General features: G+C 59.5%; 1 protein-coding gene across 2 annotated transcripts in view; it reads left to right on the top strand.

Moving 5' to 3' along the window:
• Window positions 1-17,603, top strand: part of COL5A1 (collagen type V alpha 1 chain) — a 159,631-nt gene that overhangs the window by 126,563 nt on the left and 15,465 nt on the right. For both annotated transcript variants that reach the window (XM_022578272.2, XM_022578270.2), the window contains exons 42-63: window positions 200-307; window positions 2,462-2,569; window positions 3,773-3,826; window positions 4,891-4,944; window positions 5,026-5,133; window positions 5,970-6,023; window positions 6,124-6,231; window positions 7,372-7,425; window positions 8,212-8,319; window positions 8,926-8,979; window positions 9,223-9,276; window positions 10,140-10,193; window positions 10,738-10,791; window positions 11,565-11,672; window positions 11,792-11,845; window positions 11,937-11,990; window positions 12,282-12,389; window positions 13,553-13,606; window positions 14,442-14,477; window positions 14,869-14,922; window positions 15,457-15,712; window positions 16,633-16,745. In XM_022578272.2, coding sequence (XP_022433980.1) covers window positions 200-307; window positions 2,462-2,569; window positions 3,773-3,826; window positions 4,891-4,944; window positions 5,026-5,133; window positions 5,970-6,023; window positions 6,124-6,231; window positions 7,372-7,425; window positions 8,212-8,319; window positions 8,926-8,979; window positions 9,223-9,276; window positions 10,140-10,193; window positions 10,738-10,791; window positions 11,565-11,672; window positions 11,792-11,845; window positions 11,937-11,990; window positions 12,282-12,389; window positions 13,553-13,606; window positions 14,442-14,477; window positions 14,869-14,922; window positions 15,457-15,712; window positions 16,633-16,745 — 1,809 coding nt within the window. The remainder of the gene's footprint in view (window positions 1-199; window positions 308-2,461; window positions 2,570-3,772; window positions 3,827-4,890; window positions 4,945-5,025; window positions 5,134-5,969; window positions 6,024-6,123; window positions 6,232-7,371; window positions 7,426-8,211; window positions 8,320-8,925; window positions 8,980-9,222; window positions 9,277-10,139; window positions 10,194-10,737; window positions 10,792-11,564; window positions 11,673-11,791; window positions 11,846-11,936; window positions 11,991-12,281; window positions 12,390-13,552; window positions 13,607-14,441; window positions 14,478-14,868; window positions 14,923-15,456; window positions 15,713-16,632; window positions 16,746-17,603) is intronic.

Below are 17,603 nucleotides of genomic sequence, written 5' to 3'. Positions count from 1 at the left end.
TGGGTTGGGGAGCAAAGAGGGCGCCAGAAACACAGCCCCAAATGCTAGACCAGATAGTTCGTGTTTGCAAAAGGCCCTGGGGAGCTACTGTGGGCTCTAGAGTGAGAGGGTGAGTGGTATGACCAGGCGGTGCTTTAGGAAGTTGTATCCATGCATTTGGAGAGCCTTTGAAATAAACCACTTTCTTGCCTCGCCCCAGGGATCTCCAGGGGAGAGAGGTCCGGCCGGTGCTGCTGGGCCCATCGGAATTCCAGGGAGACCTGGGCCCCAGGGACCTCCCGGGCCGGCTGGGGAGAAAGGAGCTCCTGTAAGTACTGCCTCGAAGGAGCTCTGTCCCTGCCCCCGTGTTGTCCCCTCCCCAGGCATTTCCCTGGGGGTTCGCGGGATCGGGGACATGGGGGCAGTTTGTGGTGTGTGCCCAGCTGTCTTGATTGAGGTCCAAGGGCCGATCACAGTGGCGGCCAGGTTCTTTCCCGGAGTTGCCTGAGCTGGAGGGGTGTTCGGGGAGCGTCCGGGCCAGGCTCGGCCGGTCACACCTACGCATCTGGGCCCCAGCATGTGCAGGCACGGGGAGGGGTGGAGACAGTGTGTCCAAACGTGGCGTTGGCCCCGGTCCAGGCTCTGGGTGCCCTGTGTGCACAGCCCCCTGCCCCCTGGCCCGGGCCGACACCTGGTCAGTGTATGGGAAAGGTGGGTATTTGGGGTGGTGCTTGCGTTGTTGGTCTGGGGGTAGGCGTGGAGAAAGGAAGGGACGGGAGACATGACCGGCAGATAAGCAGCTTCCTCCCAGACCCCTGACAGCCGACCTCCCAGTGAACCCCAATTGTGATCGCCCCAACCTGGAGGCTTTGTGAAAGCTCAGGGACAGGGGGTCTGGAGTCTTGCTTTCCATGAAGGGGGTTAGAGAGACCCTTCCTGTCTAGACACCTCCTGGGAAGCCAACCACCATCCCCTTCCCCAAATGACTCCCCAGAGCGCCCCCTTCCTGCCTGGACGTACCCTCACCCCGGCCATGTTTCACGTCTGCCACATGATTTTGGAAACGCTCGCCTGCCCCTGCATTCAATCAGCCATGGAGACAAATTCCAGCTCAAACCTCCCTTTCGAATTCTGAATGTAATAGGAGCCCGAGTTCTGGGGTAACGGGCTACGAGGATGGTGTCCTCTTGAGTTAAGACACCTGCGTGGATTGATTTCTGTTAGAAGGGGTGGTTTTCCTTATGTGTTTCCCTGTCCATGGCGCATGGGTAGAAAGAGGGCCCTGGTTGCCTTCCCGGCCAAGAACTCCCCATGGGGACCACGCTGGACACGTGGGCACCATGGAGAATCCGATCAGTGTGTCACCGGCAGTTCTGATGGCATCTGCTCCTTCCTGTGAGGCTCCCAGGACACGGATCCCGCTGAATTCTGCCCCAGAACCCTGACTCTTGTCGGGCGCTGGTTGCATGTAGAGCACACACAGATGCGGTTGGAAACGGTTGAGTTCATTGTTTCAAGAGAGTAAATACCTGAGCAGAAACCTCTCAGGGTTGTATCATCCTGTGAAAAGCTTGTCATGCTTCCAGAGTAGCTGCAGGAGAAGAAAAGGTCAAACAAAGGTCAGGTGTCATGTCGGGCAGGAAGGTTCTCTGTGAGCCACAGTCAGCCTGGGCATTTTCTGGCTTCATTGGGGAAGAACTTTTATCAGGACGAACTAAATCGAGGAGCAGGAAGTGAACTGTGCAGCCGGAGAGGGGAAGAGGGGGTAGGAGAGGATGCCGGCCCAAGTCGGTGACTGTGTGACTGTGCACTTCCCCACCCGTGTCCCCTCCCCGACGTCCACGCCTCGTTCTGTGCCTCTGCTGGGAGAAGGGAATCCCGGCTTGGGTGAGAAAGTTCCAGCCACTCACAGCGTGGAACGTGGCTGGTAAAATTAAGCAAGAACTCAGTAAGGATCATTTGAGATGACCAAGGGGGCAAATAGGAAAATGAACCAAAACCATGAGGAAGGGAAGATAGGAGTGTGTATGTGTGTGTGTGTGCACGCACGTATGTGCAGGTCCGTGTGCTCTTGCAGGGAGGGCGTTTGCAGGGAATCGGGAGAGTAATAAGCAAGTTGGCCGAGGCCGGAGCTCAGGCCCTCTGGGCCACTGGCTTGGACGGACCCAGGAATCTGGTTGGTGAGGTTTGAATCCTGGCTCTACTGCTTACGAACGAGCCTCAGTTTCCCCATCTGTAAAGGAGTAGCCCTTCCTAGGATGGGCAAGGATTAAATGCAGAGATGGAGGGGAAGGGATGATACAAAGCCGGACTCGGAGCCACCCTCGGTGCATCCGAGGGAAATCCATTAGGACCGTGGTGATGGTCCCTGCCCAGGAACTGCCCACTTCCTGCCTGTGGGCCTCTCTGTGGGGGATGAGCTGGTGGCAGGATGTTCCCACGATGGAGCTGCCTTTGAACAGGGATCTCCTCTCCTCTTTAGGGCGAGAAAGGTCCACAAGGCCCAGCTGGCCGAGACGGTCTACAGGGTCCCGTGGGGCTCCCTGGTCCAGCTGGCCCTGTGGGTCCCCCTGGAGAAGATGGAGATAAGGTAAGAAGAATTCAGTGAGGTCCCCCAACCTGGACCATGCACAGCCAAGCTTGGCCAGTGCTGGCAGGTCAGAGCTGGGGTGGGGGGGGTTCCTTTCTTTTTCTTTTCTTTTCTTTTTTTTTGCCATACACGAGCCTCTCGCTGCTGTGGCCTCTCCCGCCGCGGAGCACAGGCTCCGGACGCACAGGCTCAGCGGCCATGGCTCACGGGCCCAGCCGCTCCACGGCACGTGGGATCTTCCCAGACCGGGGCACGAACCCGTGTCCCCTGCATCGGCAGGCGGACCCTCAACCACTGCGCCACCAGGGAAGCCCGGGGGGGGGTTCCTTTTAAACCAAGTGATGCAGGCGACGTAGGGGCTCTGGCGACAGAGGGACCCCATGCTGCCATCCGACATTCTTGGCATTAGTGGATGATTTCGGAATAGCTCACAAATAATGGTAATAAATGAGATCTCTGACATGCTTGAGGGGACTTAGACGCTGCCTTTCTCTTGGGTAGTTTTGGTGTTGCCAGAGACATTTGCTGAAGCAGTCAGAGCACGGGAAAATGCTCTCAATCATTTCAAATTCTAAATCTGTGGAGCCTGATTTAATGAGGTTTTACTCAATGTCTATTTTTAAATGTCTCCACTTCAGTGATCAAGGCCCCCTTCCATTAAGAACGTGCTTTATAATCCTGACGCTCTTACTGCCGGAGCTTGTATTTTATCCTCCAGCTAATGAAGACAGTGAAATTTATCTCTTCGGTTTTAACTTTCTGTTTATGAGAACTTTCCGGTGACATTTCCGACTTTGTCACCTCTGCAGCGATGATGCCTTGCCTCTCAGGGTGGGAGACAACCCTGCACAGCAGAAACACTGGAGAGATTTTAATAACTTTGGAAGCGTAGTAATTGACTTGTCTTTATTATACTGTCATGTCATCCAACTTGACAAAGTAAATATTTCCATTATGATTTTTTTATCACACTTTCAAATCTGGTACAGTCTTGCAAAGCGTAAGATCAAGGCCTCATCCCTTTTAGTTCTCTTATTCAAAAAGAAATCAAATTAATATATGGAAACGTTTCTTCTTAGGAAAGTTATAGGGCCCCCTGGAGAGGAGACTATTCTTACTCTCCAAGAAAAATTAATTAAGGGGAGCAGATGACGTGCAAATGCTCGTTGGACCGTCTGATGGGTCTTTCACGTGTTCCCACAGGGGGAGATCGGGGAACCGGGACAGAAGGGGAGCAAGGGAGACAAAGGCGAACAGGTAAGGAGCCACACGAGCCACATGCAGGGCCACCAATGGAGCCACAGCACAGGGCTATGTGCTCGGTGTGGCTCACACTCATCACTGACGTGAACAACCATTATGATGTAACAGCATTCACACCGGTAACTGATGGGACAGAGCTGGGCTTTGGGCTTTCCTCCCCTGTTGAAATCTTGTATGTGTACGTGTGCCTACACGCGTGTGTGCGTGCACAGGTATGTGTTAGGTGCACATGTATGCATGTAACATGTATCTGTAAGAGAATCCCTTGTTGACAGATGAGCAGAAAGCACTCACAGGTTTTGTGAAGTAAAGCAGATTCAGCGTTTTTGTCCTTGAGGTTTTCGGTCCCACAGACATAATCACCGCCCTCCGATGCTGAGGGCTGCAGGATGTTCCGACAGAGGCAGCACCCTGACGAAATGCCTCTTAATTTTCCCTTAAAAAAAAAATTCTGCTTTAGAAATACTGGTGCGTTCTTGCAAACGGCGTGTCACTTGGCTGGCAGCTCCGCCCGGTGGCCACGGAAGGAGGCCTGCACTGCGGGCCTTTTCTCCAGGCGTGTCTGTTCCCAGGCAGACAGTGACCACGTCCCTGTTGACCCGGGGCCAGTCAGGCTCCCCAGGACAGCGACAGCATGCTGGCCTCTCTCACGCTCTCCCTGTGCCAACAGTGAAATGTGCTTGGGGGCAGGCATCGTGCTGCCAGGTGTGGACTTTGGAATCAGTCCCTCGCTCGGCCACGGATGAGCCACGTGATCGCGGTCCTCGTTTTAAAATGGGGCCTCTGGGGCCTGTGTCATGGGTGTGTGGTGGGGGCCGAGATGATGCACGGTGGCCTCTGGCAGGACGTCGGTGTGGCTGTCCCCCCGCCCCTGACAGCACATGCTCAGGGTTGAACAGAGAGCATCACGCATTCCAGAGCCGGCAGCCTGGCCCAGGACGGCCAAGCGTGGGTGTGGCCCCGATGACCTTGGCTGCAGAGCCCCTGCGCGTGCTGGCCTTTCTCCCTCGGCCTGAGCTGTGACTCAGGAAACAACTCTCTCTGTCTCTTCCCCACAGGGTCCACCTGGGCCCACAGGACCTCAAGGCCCCATTGGACAGCCAGGCCCCTCTGTGAGTATCAGAGAGTCCCCATCCCTCGAGCTGATGTGGCCCCGTACTTGGCCCTCACCATGCTCAACGATCTCCCTGTAGGGAGCTGACGGCGAGCCAGGTCCTCGTGGCCAGCAGGGCCTTTTTGGGCAGAAAGGTGATGAAGGTCCAAGAGGTTTTCCCGGTCCCCCGGGACCCGTGGGGCTGCAGGTAACAACAGAGTTTGCACAGTGGCTGGGGGTCCACGTCAGCTGATTCCTGCATCTTTGTGACGCCTTCCCCTCCCCTCCCCTGCCCTGCCCAGCCCTCCTGTCCCCTCCCTCCTGTCTTCTGAAAGCTAAGGCAAGGCTTCAGGGGCGTCTCCATACATGACGTGCTGACACACCCATATTCACTTCTCTTAACCGGTGACATTTGTGAATTTGCTCATTGTAGAAATGTTGGAAACTACAGATAAACTGTTAGAAAAGGAAACAAAAACGGCTTCTCAGCACGTGGTGGTGCCTCTCCACACCTCCTGAACGCCTGTGCTCACACACACGCGCACATGCATAATTCTATTTGGTCTTTGCAAACTGCGACTCGCGCTGCATGTATAGAAAGTTTGGATCCAGCTTTTCCCACTTCCTTTTATATTACACATCGCGTCAAATGTCATCATTAAACATTCTTGGAACACATCACTTTTTATTTATATTTGAAAACGTGACTCTCAGTCACTGCCTTGTGTCCCAGCATATGGTGGTGACAGAATTGATTCAAACATTTCCCTGCTGGTGGCTCATTAGGGTTTATTGTTTTATGGGACGCTTTCAGTAAGCACCTTGTCAATAAATCTTTGCATACTTCTCTAATTCTTTCCTTGCGCTAATTCTGAAACTTGGGATTTGGGGGACGTGCTCATATGTAGCTGTACGTTGAAAAGCACGTTCCTGAGGCTTTTGAATGCTCGGCTTGGGGTCTTGCTGGGGAGGTAGTGCAAGTTGTGTGTTGGGGGGATAGAGCCACGCCCACGTGCCGAGTTTCTGATGAATTCCTGTTCTCAGGGTCTGCCGGGACCTCCAGGAGAGAAGGGCGAGACGGGAGATGTGGGTCAGATGGTGAGTGGCACCGGCTCGTGGAGACCTGGCCATGGTGGCTGGTTGCTGTTTTGGTAGACGTTTGTGTTTTCTCTGGGCTCAATGGCTCTTCTTCTCCCAGGGTCCCCCAGGTCCCCCCGGCCCCCGAGGACCCTCCGGAGCTCCAGGTGCTGACGGGCCGCAAGGCCCCCCAGGTGGAATAGGCAATCCTGGTGCAGTGGGAGAGAAGGTGATTCACGCCCCGTCACTGTCCCGGCGTATGACGTGCGAGCACGTGTGTGTGTGCGCGCGCGTGTGTGCATGTACGCGTGCGTGTACCCATGTGTATGTGTCTACCGCGTACACGGTGCACTGCTGGGCCATTCCTGCCAGATGCATTTTGAAACTTAGAAGATGTGTGCAATGGACCTGGGAGCCCTGCCCTAACCCAGGAGACTTTCCAGATGATAACGCCCACCAGCAAAGGCCCCGCCACCTCCTCCTCTGAGATTTGGCTCTGACAGACATAGTTATCTATTCCTTGAAGTGTGTAGTTGCTACCTTTTCAACTCCCGTTTCTGTCAAATCCTGTTTTCTCATAGCCCCGGGTCCTCTTCATCTGATCTGGTTAATGTTAGGGCTTGGGCCCTGGAGATGACGCGAGCACATTGGACATATGCACGTGCACACGTGTGTACGTGCCTTACTTGCGTGCACGTGTGCAGCGGGCGAGACGGTGCCAGAGTCTGATTCCACCTGGGCCCGGGAGTTTGCGCTACTTTTAAAGCACTTACCCCAGTTCCAGAACTTGTTTTCTGACGTCAGGCCATTCAGTTGAAAGAAGTCTCCCATCGCTGCTCATTTTTTACGATAGGAAAATCACAGAGAAACATACCGCTGAGGTCACCGGTGAATGGTGTGCGACCTCAGCCCAGAGCAGCACGCTCTCCCCGTGCCCTCCCCACCCGCCATAGGGCGCGTCCCAGCTTCGGCCGCCGCCACTCTCACCCTTCCTGCTCTGTCCCACCTGCCGGCAAACGGATCTGCCTAGCTGTCCCCCTCCTCCTTTCACCCGGTTTCTCTCAATCGTCCTCCAAAACTCACCCGCAGCATCCCTTCCTGGGGAAAGCCATCTTTAATGCCCCCACGTACCCTCCGCGCCCGCTCCACGTGCGTCACGTGCCTGTGTATGTCACTGTCGCTTTATCCCCGGGTCCCTCACCTGTCCCTCCTCCAGTCCTGGGAACCCTCAGAGGACAGTGACCGCGTCTCACCCCCGGCCCCCTAACCACCACCCCCCAGCCCAGTGTCAGGGCCGACTCGCTAAATGCCGGACGCTGGAACCACTGTCCTCATCGCTGCTGCAAATCACATCACGTTTCCTCCTTAGGGCGAGCCCGGCGAAGCTGGAGAGCCTGGCCTTCCTGGCGAAGGGGGCCCCCCGGTGAGTGGGTGGGCTTTGGGGGAGGAGGGGGATGCGGCGTGGATGGGTCCTGGGCGGGAGGCTCCTGCCCTGCCTCAGTTTCCCCATCCTGAAATGGGAGTCACGTCTCCTCTTGTGCTTACCTCACCGTCTTGCTGGAAAAGAGCGGGAGTGCCGTGGCGAGGGAGCGTGTGTGCGTGCATGTGTGTGTCCGCGTGTGTGCGTAGACGGTAGTGATGGACGCCCAGGACAGCCGTCTGTGCTCCAGGACCCTCTCACTGGCTTCCGTAAATGTGGGGCCCATCGCTGTCACCTGGTCAGCCCAGACCCGGAACATGCAAACCTTCCCAGGTCGGATGAGCCGTGTCTTGAGGCCCCCCTGAGGGCAGCTCTCCGGCCCAGGAGACGGCTGTTGGACAGAGGCCTCCTGGGCTCCCTCCACCTGAGGACCACTGAGTGCGTGGGCGGCCTGGGTCCCTGCAGTCCCTCGGGGTCCACGCTGCCTGCTGTCTCGTCAGGAGTCAACCCTGCCCACCTAGAAGTCGGGTGTCGGCCTCAGAGGCCCCGGGAAGCCAGTGGGCTACGCGGGCCCCCTCACGGCCCCAGGGGAGCCAGACTACCACAGGGAGCAGCTGAGGGTTGGCGGAGCTCGGGAAGCCGCTGGCACCCACAGGGGCCAAGGCCCGGCCACAGGCGTGTGCTCCCTTCCCAGCCGGTGCCCATGAGGAGCACACCTCCGGCAAGCTTCTTGCTCGAGGCAACCGCAAGGCTGGCTCTGGGAACACGGTGCCCGCCTTTCCTCCGCAGGGACCCAAAGGCGAAAGGGGAGAGAAGGGTGAGTCGGGCCCTTCTGGTGCTGCTGGACCCCCTGGACCCAAGGGCCCTCCCGGAGACGACGGTCCCAAAGGCAGCCCCGTGAGTACCTGGAAGATGCCAAGGGGCCCCTAGATCATCCTCAATGGGCAGTGCGCTGAGGCTGCCTGACCATCGCTGGCCTTGGGGTGATTTCCTAAGGTGTAGAGGTTTCCACACCAGCTACTGAGCCAAAACAGTGGAGGTGGGAGAGGGGAGACGTGGGGCGAGGGGGACACCTCGGAGGCCATGTCTGTGGACCAGGCAGCTTTCTGGATGGAGCAGGCTCTGTGTGGCCCCTCTCCCCTCCTGCAGCCTGCCCCGGCTTTGCATCAGGAGGGTCTGCAGAGCAGCGCCTTCTAGGGGTTAAAGGTCCAGCTTCCAGTGTCAGCCGGGGGCTCCAGGAACAAAAGTGTGGGCAAGAGCCTGCCCTTTGAGGGCCTCCAGAGGTCGAGAGGGCTGGCCCGCGCTGCTCGCTTTCAGGCTTGTGTGGCTCACATGAGAGGATGTCCTGGAAAGGCCTTGCTGTGAAGGGCACCGAAGTGTCAGAGCTAGTGGGATGCTCTGGGGCTGGACGGCTCAGGGCAGCAGTCTGGACGCAGCCACGCAGGGCAGCGCGCTCCAGGCCGGGTTGCTGAAGGCCCCAATGCCTCTCTTCCTCTGTTTCAGGGCCCGGTCGGTTTTCCCGGAGATCCTGGTCCCCCCGGAGAGCCTGGCCCCGCGGTAGGTGCTCGAGGTGGCAGAGCCCCTGGGTCCCCACAGCCCATGACCCGCCTTGCTGGCCCCGTTTTTTCCTTTCTGGTTCTGTCTGTTAGGACTCTCCTTTCCCACCTCTGAGCGCCCTAGGCGCCGGCACCTCTGGGATGGAATTTGATTTTGGGGTGAGGACTGGGGACGCATTGTGTGTTGGTGCCTGAACTCGGGTGCCATCCAGGAGGCAGAAGGAACTTGCTTTTGGCCCCACAGGGTCAAGACGGTCCCCCTGGTGACAAAGGAGATGACGGTGAATCTGGACAAACGGTGAGTCCGCCCAGGACCTCTAAGGACCCTGACGCAGCTCCTCGGGGAGGTGTCAGGGCTTGGGGTTTACAACTTGCTTTGTTCATTTCTGAGAAAAACCTACACCCAGTTACCTTAGATTAGTGATTCAACCACCACAGGGGGCCGAGAGCGCCCTCTGAGGAACCTTGAAAGCTGGGGACCCTCCTCCCAGAAGGGGAAACGCACACACAGTCCCGACAGTGGTTCTGCACACAGAGCCCGGCGTCCTCGACCGCCCCCCCGCAGAAGCCTCCGCCCCCCCACCGCCGGAACGTCAGGATTACCTGTTTCTGCCCGATTGGAGTCAGATGCTCTCCTCGGAAGGCTCTTTCCACATCAGCCCCTGGAGCTGAGCTCACATTAGACGTTGCCTCTCACCTGATGTCAAGTGTTCTGAAACGTTGCTTCAAGTTTAGAAAGCTTCGGGACACCGGCTCTGGGGCCAGTTCCCCCGGAGAGATGTCTGCTGTTCTGCCACTCCCTAGCCGCTGACCCAGGACAACACCTGCCCTCCCTGTGCCTTGGGGTCCACTTCTGCAGAAGGGGTGCTGGCAGGCGTGGTGGGAATGTTCCCCAAATGTAGCAGAACTGCAGGTGGCAGGCGGGTCCCCTATGCCGCTGCAGCCCACGGGCTGAGTGTAGAGGTCAGAGCAGAGGATTCCAGGACCATCTCCACTTAGGGCTAATTCTGCAAAAGAAGAGACAGGCAGTTTCAGGGCTGGCCGAGGACAAATCAGACTGAAAACTCTGCGTTTTTCTTAGCCTCAGACCCACCCAGCCCTGCCACGTCTTAGCTTAACTGTCCCTGATTCCTAAATGCTCTGTTCTCTCTCTGACACCAGGGATCCCCGGGCCCTACTGGTGAACCAGGTCCATCTGGGCCTCCGGGAAAAAGGGTAAGTGATGCTGCAAGGCGCCCTTGCCCGTCAACCTCCTGAATGAAGCGTGCCCTTCCCCCGCCCCGGCTTGGACCCTGGGACCCTAGGCGGCTCGAGGAGGAAAGTGCTTCCGTTTGAAGTGCATTCCCTTCTCAGCTTCCTGCCTCATCATCAAATCTCAGACCCACTAGGTCGATGCCCCGCTCCCTTTCGGATGAGCCCACTGTTGACGCCATCAGTAACGGCCTTCGTGGGAGAAAAACACCCATGGAGCTGAAAAAACCCCTTTTCCCCTGGGTCAGGCCTTTGGAAAAGTCAGAACAAGCTAATTGAATGATCCAGTCTCTCTCTGGGGCTGCAGTAAACTTGGCCCCTCGGTGTGCAGCCAGGAAAGGAGGCTGCTGGAGTGCCCTCTCCGCAGCCCGACCAGGGGCCTTTTCTGGACGTGGAGGCCCTGGGCCTCGTGCTAAGGGCCTGGGAGTGACCTCCACGGCCCCTCCTCAGCTCCTCACTGAGCTTCTGCGGACCCACTTGTCACGTGTCGCTCTCTTGCTCCTTCCAGGGTCCCCCCGGCCCCATAGGTCCCGAAGGCAGGCAGGGAGAGAAAGGAGCTAAGGTAAGTGCTTTTCAGCCCGGCCGTGGTCACAACCGCGACCACGCATAGACGTTACGGAGCGTGCCTCGACACGGTGGCCTTAGGGGTGGGGACTGGACACATACGTGAACGTGCGGAGAGGGGCAGGTCGGGCTCAGAGGGAGGCAGGCTGGCTGCGCCTCTGGGTCCGGGGTCCCCGACTCTGCTGTCACATTCTGTCTGCCCCGCCAGCCTGAGTGTGGGAGGCCAGTGCTGGGTGCCCTCGGGCCTGGCGTTGACCCGGCCAGGCCTCAGCTGCCTTGCCTGAGAAGCAGAGATGGTGACGGTGCCCACGTCAGGGCTGAGGAGAGGGTGGGGTGCCCGTGCGGTGAGGTTAGGGTGCAGCCCTGTGCCCAGAGCCCTCGAGGCCGCTTCCCCCCCGGGAGGTGCTGGGCGGGGCCTCTTCTTGGAGGTGCTCCGGCATTGCCTGAGACAGTGATGGAACTCGTCCAGCCCCACGTCTGCCCAGGACATGGCTGCCGTGCCCACCAGGAGTTCCGCGCCAGCCATAACTGCTGCTTTGGCCATGACAGCTGGGAGGCTGGAGCACAGTTGACTGTGGACATTGGTGGGTGGAGGATTGGGCAGGGCAGCCTCGATAAGGAATGTGGAGAATCGGGGGCAGCCCCTGGATATCTGGGGGCATCTGGGGTTCTCTCCAAGGCTCCTTGGGGTTTCTGAGCAGCAATTCTGGGCTGGGGTGACCAGAGCCTCAAGCATTGGGGTCCCACCGTGTCCTCCTTGGTGCCCTGCAGGGAGAAGCCGGCTTGGAAGGCCCTCCTGGGAAGACTGGCCCCATTGGCCCCCAGGGGGCCCCTGGGAAGCCCGGGCCCGATGGCCTGCGAGGGATCCCTGGCCCTGTGGTGAGTGGCCCCCGGGGAGGCCTGGGGGGGGCGCGGCTACAGAGGGAGGGGAGCAGGGGTGGGGACGGGAACGGGGATGGCCAGGGCGGGGCTCACCCGGAGGGTCAACTGTGTTTCAGGGTGAGCAAGGTCTCCCAGGAGCCCCAGGCCCCGACGGCCCCCCCGGCCCCATGGTGAGTCACGGGTATGCTCCCGAGGAGCCCCCGGTGGTGGCGGAGGGCGGGATTGGGAACGAGAATTCTGATCCCGCTGCCTCCCCCGCAGGGTCCCCCAGGACTCCCTGGCCTCAAAGGAGACTCTGGGCCCAAAGGAGAAAAGGTGAGATGGGGCTCCAGGTGACTCTGTGGTTGAAGCTCATCAAGGTGTTGCTCTTCCCCCACGTTTGTCACGTGCTCGGCGTGAGGACACAAAGAAAACAGGTGCATGTGACATGGAGACCTGGCCCCTGCCCGCAGTCGGGGGCCTGCGAGGTCCCGTGGACGGCACCTGCCCTGGGCCTGTGTCCATTCCAGGCAGCCCCCAAGGCAAAGATGTGCTGCCACGTCTAGCTGGCCCACGTGGCTGGACGGGAGGTGTCGCCACCGCAAACGCCCCTTCATTTTCCCACAGGGACATCCAGGCTTGATCGGACTCATCGGACCTCCGGGCGAACAGGGAGAAAAGGGTGACCGTGGTCTCCCCGGCCCGCAGGGCTCCTCTGGCCCTAAGGGAGAACAGGTGCGTGGGATGCTGGCTCTGTGTCCAAAGACCTGAGGTTCGTTAGAGCCGGAAGGACTTCCCCGCGTCCATCAAATCAAGATGGGAACAGCTGAGGGCACGGGCTCGCCCAGGTGACAGCAACCTGGGGCAGAACTGGAGCCCAGCCCGGGCCCACATTAGCCCTCATGGTCCTGGTGACCTCAGAAGTGAAGGTCATTTCCCCCCACTCTGTGCAAGACCCTCTGACCCAGCTAATTGTCCAGGAGGTCACTGGCGTTGCTCAGCCACATCCTTGCTCCCACCTTGACCCCGTATATGCATACCTGACCCTAGACTTCCCTGGGAACCCCTGTAGCTAATTGGAGTTTGAAGCCCCCAGGAAACCACAGCCAAGGAACCCTTAGCCTGCAAGTTTCGCCGTCCTGCGCCTGGGAGCTTCTTGCAGTGGATTCCACGGCCAGGAGAGGCGGGGAGCGAGTGGAGGCAGGGGGCGGGGGGACCAGGCAGGCCGGTCTTTCCCGTCCCCATGTCAGGGCCACAGGGCCGCACTCCAGCCTGTGAATGACCGCTTCCCAAGCCAGGTGTGACAGGCTCACACGTGTCCCTGTGCTTTGCCCACCTTGGTCTGCACCTGACCTGGAAGAGGACAGGACGACCGAGACAGAGCTGGAGGCGGCAGAGCCGTGAGGCAGGGAGGAAGCTTGTGGGATGATGTCCCCCCAACCCGGCCTCGTCCATGGTGTCTCCCTGTGGCACCGAGACCTGGAGAGAGGGTCGGCTCAGAGGCTGCAAACTCCAAGTGTGGGAAAAGCCACTGGGAGGCTGGATGGACAGACAGAACAGACAGGACCCCAGGACACTCTCCGCCGCCTGCCCCAGGGCCCCTCCTTCGGGAGCGGAAAGCAGCCAGAGGGGACCAGGCAGGGACGGTTCACATTAGAACGTTAGAAGGCAGCGTTCACACTCAGCCACGCCCCCGCCGCCCTGCGGGCAGCAGCGCCGGGGTGCCCAGCCTCACAGCAGGTGTTCAGGCCCTGTCGGGCCCAGCAGGGAGCGAGGGCTCCCCTCGCACGTGGCCAGCCCGTGTTGGGGGAAGAGGCCAACGAGAACCGAGGGGCGTGGCTGCAGGACAGGCTCCCTCCTGACCCGAACACTGATGACTGCGTTTCTGCTCCTTTCAGGGTATCACTGGTCCTTCGGGCCCGATCGGCCCCCCGGGCCCCCCTGGCTTGCCGGTGCGTATCTGGGAGGGGCGCGCGGCTCCCCTGGTTGTCCTGGGAGAGTGGGGGGATGGGCCTCAGAGTTACAGGGAAGTCATGGGACCCCCTGGGGTTGGGCCACCGCCCAGGTGGACCTGGTGCCCTGCACCACGGGTTGATCTGCTCGTTAATTCACACCCACGTTCCGAGCAGTGGAAACAAGGAAGTGGGGTCACTGGGCTCTGGTTTCAGGCTGGGGAGGAGAAGGGGGCAGCCTCTGTCTCCGGGCATTGTAGGGCATGTGGACAGTCCATGGTAGGCACCTTGGGGGCGGCAAAGACGGTGGCTGGCCCCCCGCCCTCCCCGTCGGCATGAGCAGGGCCAGCCTGGCCTGGATGTGAGGAGTTGGGGTCCTGTCTTCTAGTCACCAGCCTGGGGCCCCCCCATGCAGCTGGGAGACCCAGGACTGCAAAGACATCCTCTGGCCTTGAGTCTCTTCTCGCCCGAAACTAGTCAGCCTCTGAGCCCCACCTGGGCCCAGGTGCACGTGGCCCAAGGTGGCCCCGTTTGGTCCGATGCTGGCCCCTGCTGTGGGCTGCTGCGAGGGCTGGAGCGGCTCCGTGTCAGGGCCTCTGGCTGCCTGAGCTGTGATTTCCCTGCTGGGGCGGGTGGGAGGCTGACCCGGGGCACTCGGGACCCTCCTGGCCTCCGTGTGGGTGAGCGCCTGCCCCCGCCCACCTCCCCTGTCAAGCAAGTACAAGCGTAGACTCTTGGAGGGGGGACACGGGCGCAAGGAGGGCGTGAAGAGCAGGCTGGTGCTGGGAGGGGAAGGGACCGCCCACCAGCTGACGCTCTGCCCCTCTCTCCGCAGGGCCCTCCTGGTCCAAAAGGTGCTAAGGGATCCTCAGTAAGTGGTGTTGCCCCTGACTGGCCCATGCCATCCGGGGGAGGGATGTGCATCCCCTTGGATGAGAACCACTCTGGGATCCCCCTTCCCCCTTGACTCATGGGGCCGGTCGTTCACACCCCTCCTCTGTGGCTGGGCTGCCCTGAGCTCACCTCTACCCTAAGTCATCTCAGACTGAGGCTCCCTGCCTTGCAGAAAGGGCTCTGTCCCCCTAAGTCCCCTCCTTGGGGTGTCCAGTTCTCACATCTGGGACTGGGAAGGGGCCCCAGCATGTTAGGTTTGCCCCTCCACCTTCTCCACGTGTTTCCGGGGATCATTCTAGACCTCAAGGGGGACTCAAGTCACATCAGGCCTCAGTGACCAAGGTTGGTTCTCTTCTCTTTTTCCCCAGGGTCCAACTGGCCCGAAGGGTGAAGCAGGCCAGCCAGGACCCCCTGGCCTGCCGGTGAGTAGCCCTTGAGGACTTGGGAGCCAGATGGGGGTTCTCCTAACACCGAGGGAATCGTGGAAGCAACTGTTTGTGTGGTTCAATCCCAAAACGTTATGAAACGTGTGTGGCGGGGGGGGCCTGTCCCCTTCCCCAGGACACAGGTCAGCCCAGGGCGCTTCTGCCTCGGAAGTCTGGTTGAGGAGAGAGGAAGGGGGAGGTGTGTGTGTGTGTGTGTGTGTGTGTGTGCGCGCGTGTGCGTGTGTATGCCTAGCTGCCTCTATGCGCGCACGTGTGCATGCATATGTGTGTGTGAGCGTGTGTGCATGCATGCATGTGTGTGGCAGGAGCAGGCAGCCCTAGACAGGGCCCCGAGGGATGGGTGTGGAATATTCTAGAGACAGAGAAGAGGGAAGGAGACTGTACTACCAGGAGGGGCCGGCATCTGCGACCCAGGACCCTGCAGGTGCGGCCCTGGCGGTCCCGGCCCGGCCGCCACCCGGGGGCCACCTCGTCCTCTCCCACCCGTCACTGTCCCTCTTCCACACCCAGGGCCCCCCAGGCGAGGTCATCCAGCCCCTGCCGATCCAGGCGTCCAGGAGCCGGCGGAACATCGACGCCAGCCAGCTGATGGGCGAAGGGGAGGGTGAGGACTACATGGACTACGCGGACGGCATGGAGGAGATCTTCGGCTCCCTCAGCTCGCTGAAGCTGGAGCTCGAGCAGATGAAACGACCCCTGGGCACGCAGCAGAACCCCGCGCGCACCTGCAAAGACCTTCAGCTCTGCCACCCTGACTTCCCCGACGGTAGGGCGACCGTGGGCCCGGGAACAAGCGGAGGGGTCGGGGCTGAGCAGCCGGTGTGGAGGGAGGGACCCAGGCCTGGGCGGGCACGCACCTCGCTTGGCCTCAGGTCCCTGTCCGTGCAGTGGGGATGCAGGTCCCCCCTTGTCACCTGACGAGGCATCATAGTAGGACGGGAAGCCGTCCTGGGAGGCCGGGGAAAGAGGTCAGGGCTGTGAGGTCACGCAGAGCCGGGGTCTAGTCTAATCTTAGCCACTGTCTGGCAGGTAACCTGCTCTACCCGGAGTCCCATGATCCCTATCTACAAAATGGGAATTAAAACACGTGCCTATCAGAGGACGTGTATACAATGTATGAAATGCTTTGGGCCTGACATGGTGTTGGCCACAGTTGCTGTCATTGTTGGCAGGAGTCCTCGTGCTGGTATTTGACGCTGTACTTGGGAAGGCACTATTTAGACTCCAGAACTTCAGTCCCATTCTCACCATTAATAGCCAAGCGCTACCTACCTGCTAGAAAATAAGATCACACTGGCTTGCTCTGGGAAGGATGAACTCTTCTGCAAGATTTAAGGGGTGCCTGTGGTTCCAGTTGACTCTGATCCTAAGTACGTGAACTTCTAGGAGTTTTCCTGGAGCACCTCTGGGTTCCCATCCACCCGCCAGCAGGCAGAGCCACCCTCCTGGGTCCCCAGAGCTTGGACCCCGTGGGCCTCACGCTCCAGCTGTGCTCTTGGTGATGAGTCTGCCCCTGTCAGTCCGTGGGCCCAGCAGGAACAGCAGGATGCCATTGGGCAAAGCCCAGAAAGGGCTGTGTGCTGGCACTGCTGGACTGAGATGTGGCAGCTGCTTCTGGAACTGTCCAAGGAGCAGCTCTCCCGACCCGCCTCCCTCCCTAACCCCAACCCTAACCCTGCGATCCAGGTGAATACTGGGTGGATCCGAACCAAGGCTGCTCCAGGGACTCCTTCAAAGTCTACTGCAACTTCACAGCGGGGGGCTCGACGTGCGTCTTCCCCGACAAGAAGTCTGAGGGGGTGAGTACCCGCCTCCGTTACCTCCTCTCCCGGTGGGGCCGGGCCAGGGCTCCAGGTATCTCACGTGCGTGCAGCTTTAAGAATGAAAACCAGAAACGGGCCAGATCTAAACTCAAGGCTGTTCCTCTGGAAGTAGACTTGAATCTGCCTTAGGAAGAAATTTCTAGCAATGGGACGGGCTTAGTGCAGCCTCATTTGTGGAAGTTGAAGGGGTGGTTGGCTCGTGGCTATCTTCCCCCTACCACGCCTGGGGCTGGGATTTCCGCCACTGCTTGGTCAAATCCTTCCTAAAATGACCCTACAGTTCTGACCTCAGAGCAACCTGAAACCCACGAAAGGACTTTGGGGAGCGAAAGTGACCCAAATACGTCTTTTAGAAATTCTTAGTGTCAGCTTCCTGGGTAGTCGCTCCTGAGTGCCATGCATTCCCTTACAGTCTATTTAGCGAGGTTCTGATCCGTGGAGATTTTGTGGGGTGTCGATCTGAGTCTCCTCTGTGGTCTTTCAGCGTCCTCGCCTCTGTGGTGGGGTCTCTGTGTGTGCAGAAGGGTGTGAACCAGTGTGTGTGGATGGCGTGCAGATGGTGTTTGGGTGGCGTGTGGGTGGCACGTGGATGGCGTGTGGATGGCGTGTGGGTGGCGTGGGGATGGTGTGCAGATGGTGTGTGGGTGGCACGTGGATGGCGTGTGGATGGCGTGTGGACGGCGTGTGGGTGGCTTGTGGATGGTGTGTGGGTGGCGTGTGGATGGCGTGTGGATGACATGTGGATGGCATGCGGGTGGCACACGGGTGGCGTGTGGATGGCGGGTGGATGGCGTGTGGGTGGCACGTGGATGGCTGGTGGATGGCACGTGGATG

This window comes from Delphinapterus leucas, chromosome 6 (assembly GCF_059928025.1).
Source record: "Delphinapterus leucas isolate spDelLeu-1000000601 "Yukka" chromosome 6, BTC_Dleu_Yukka2, whole genome shotgun sequence".
In the NCBI taxonomy this organism is placed as follows: domain Eukaryota; kingdom Metazoa; phylum Chordata; class Mammalia; order Artiodactyla; family Monodontidae; genus Delphinapterus; species Delphinapterus leucas.
This window is presented reverse-complemented; position numbering and strand designations above follow the sequence as displayed.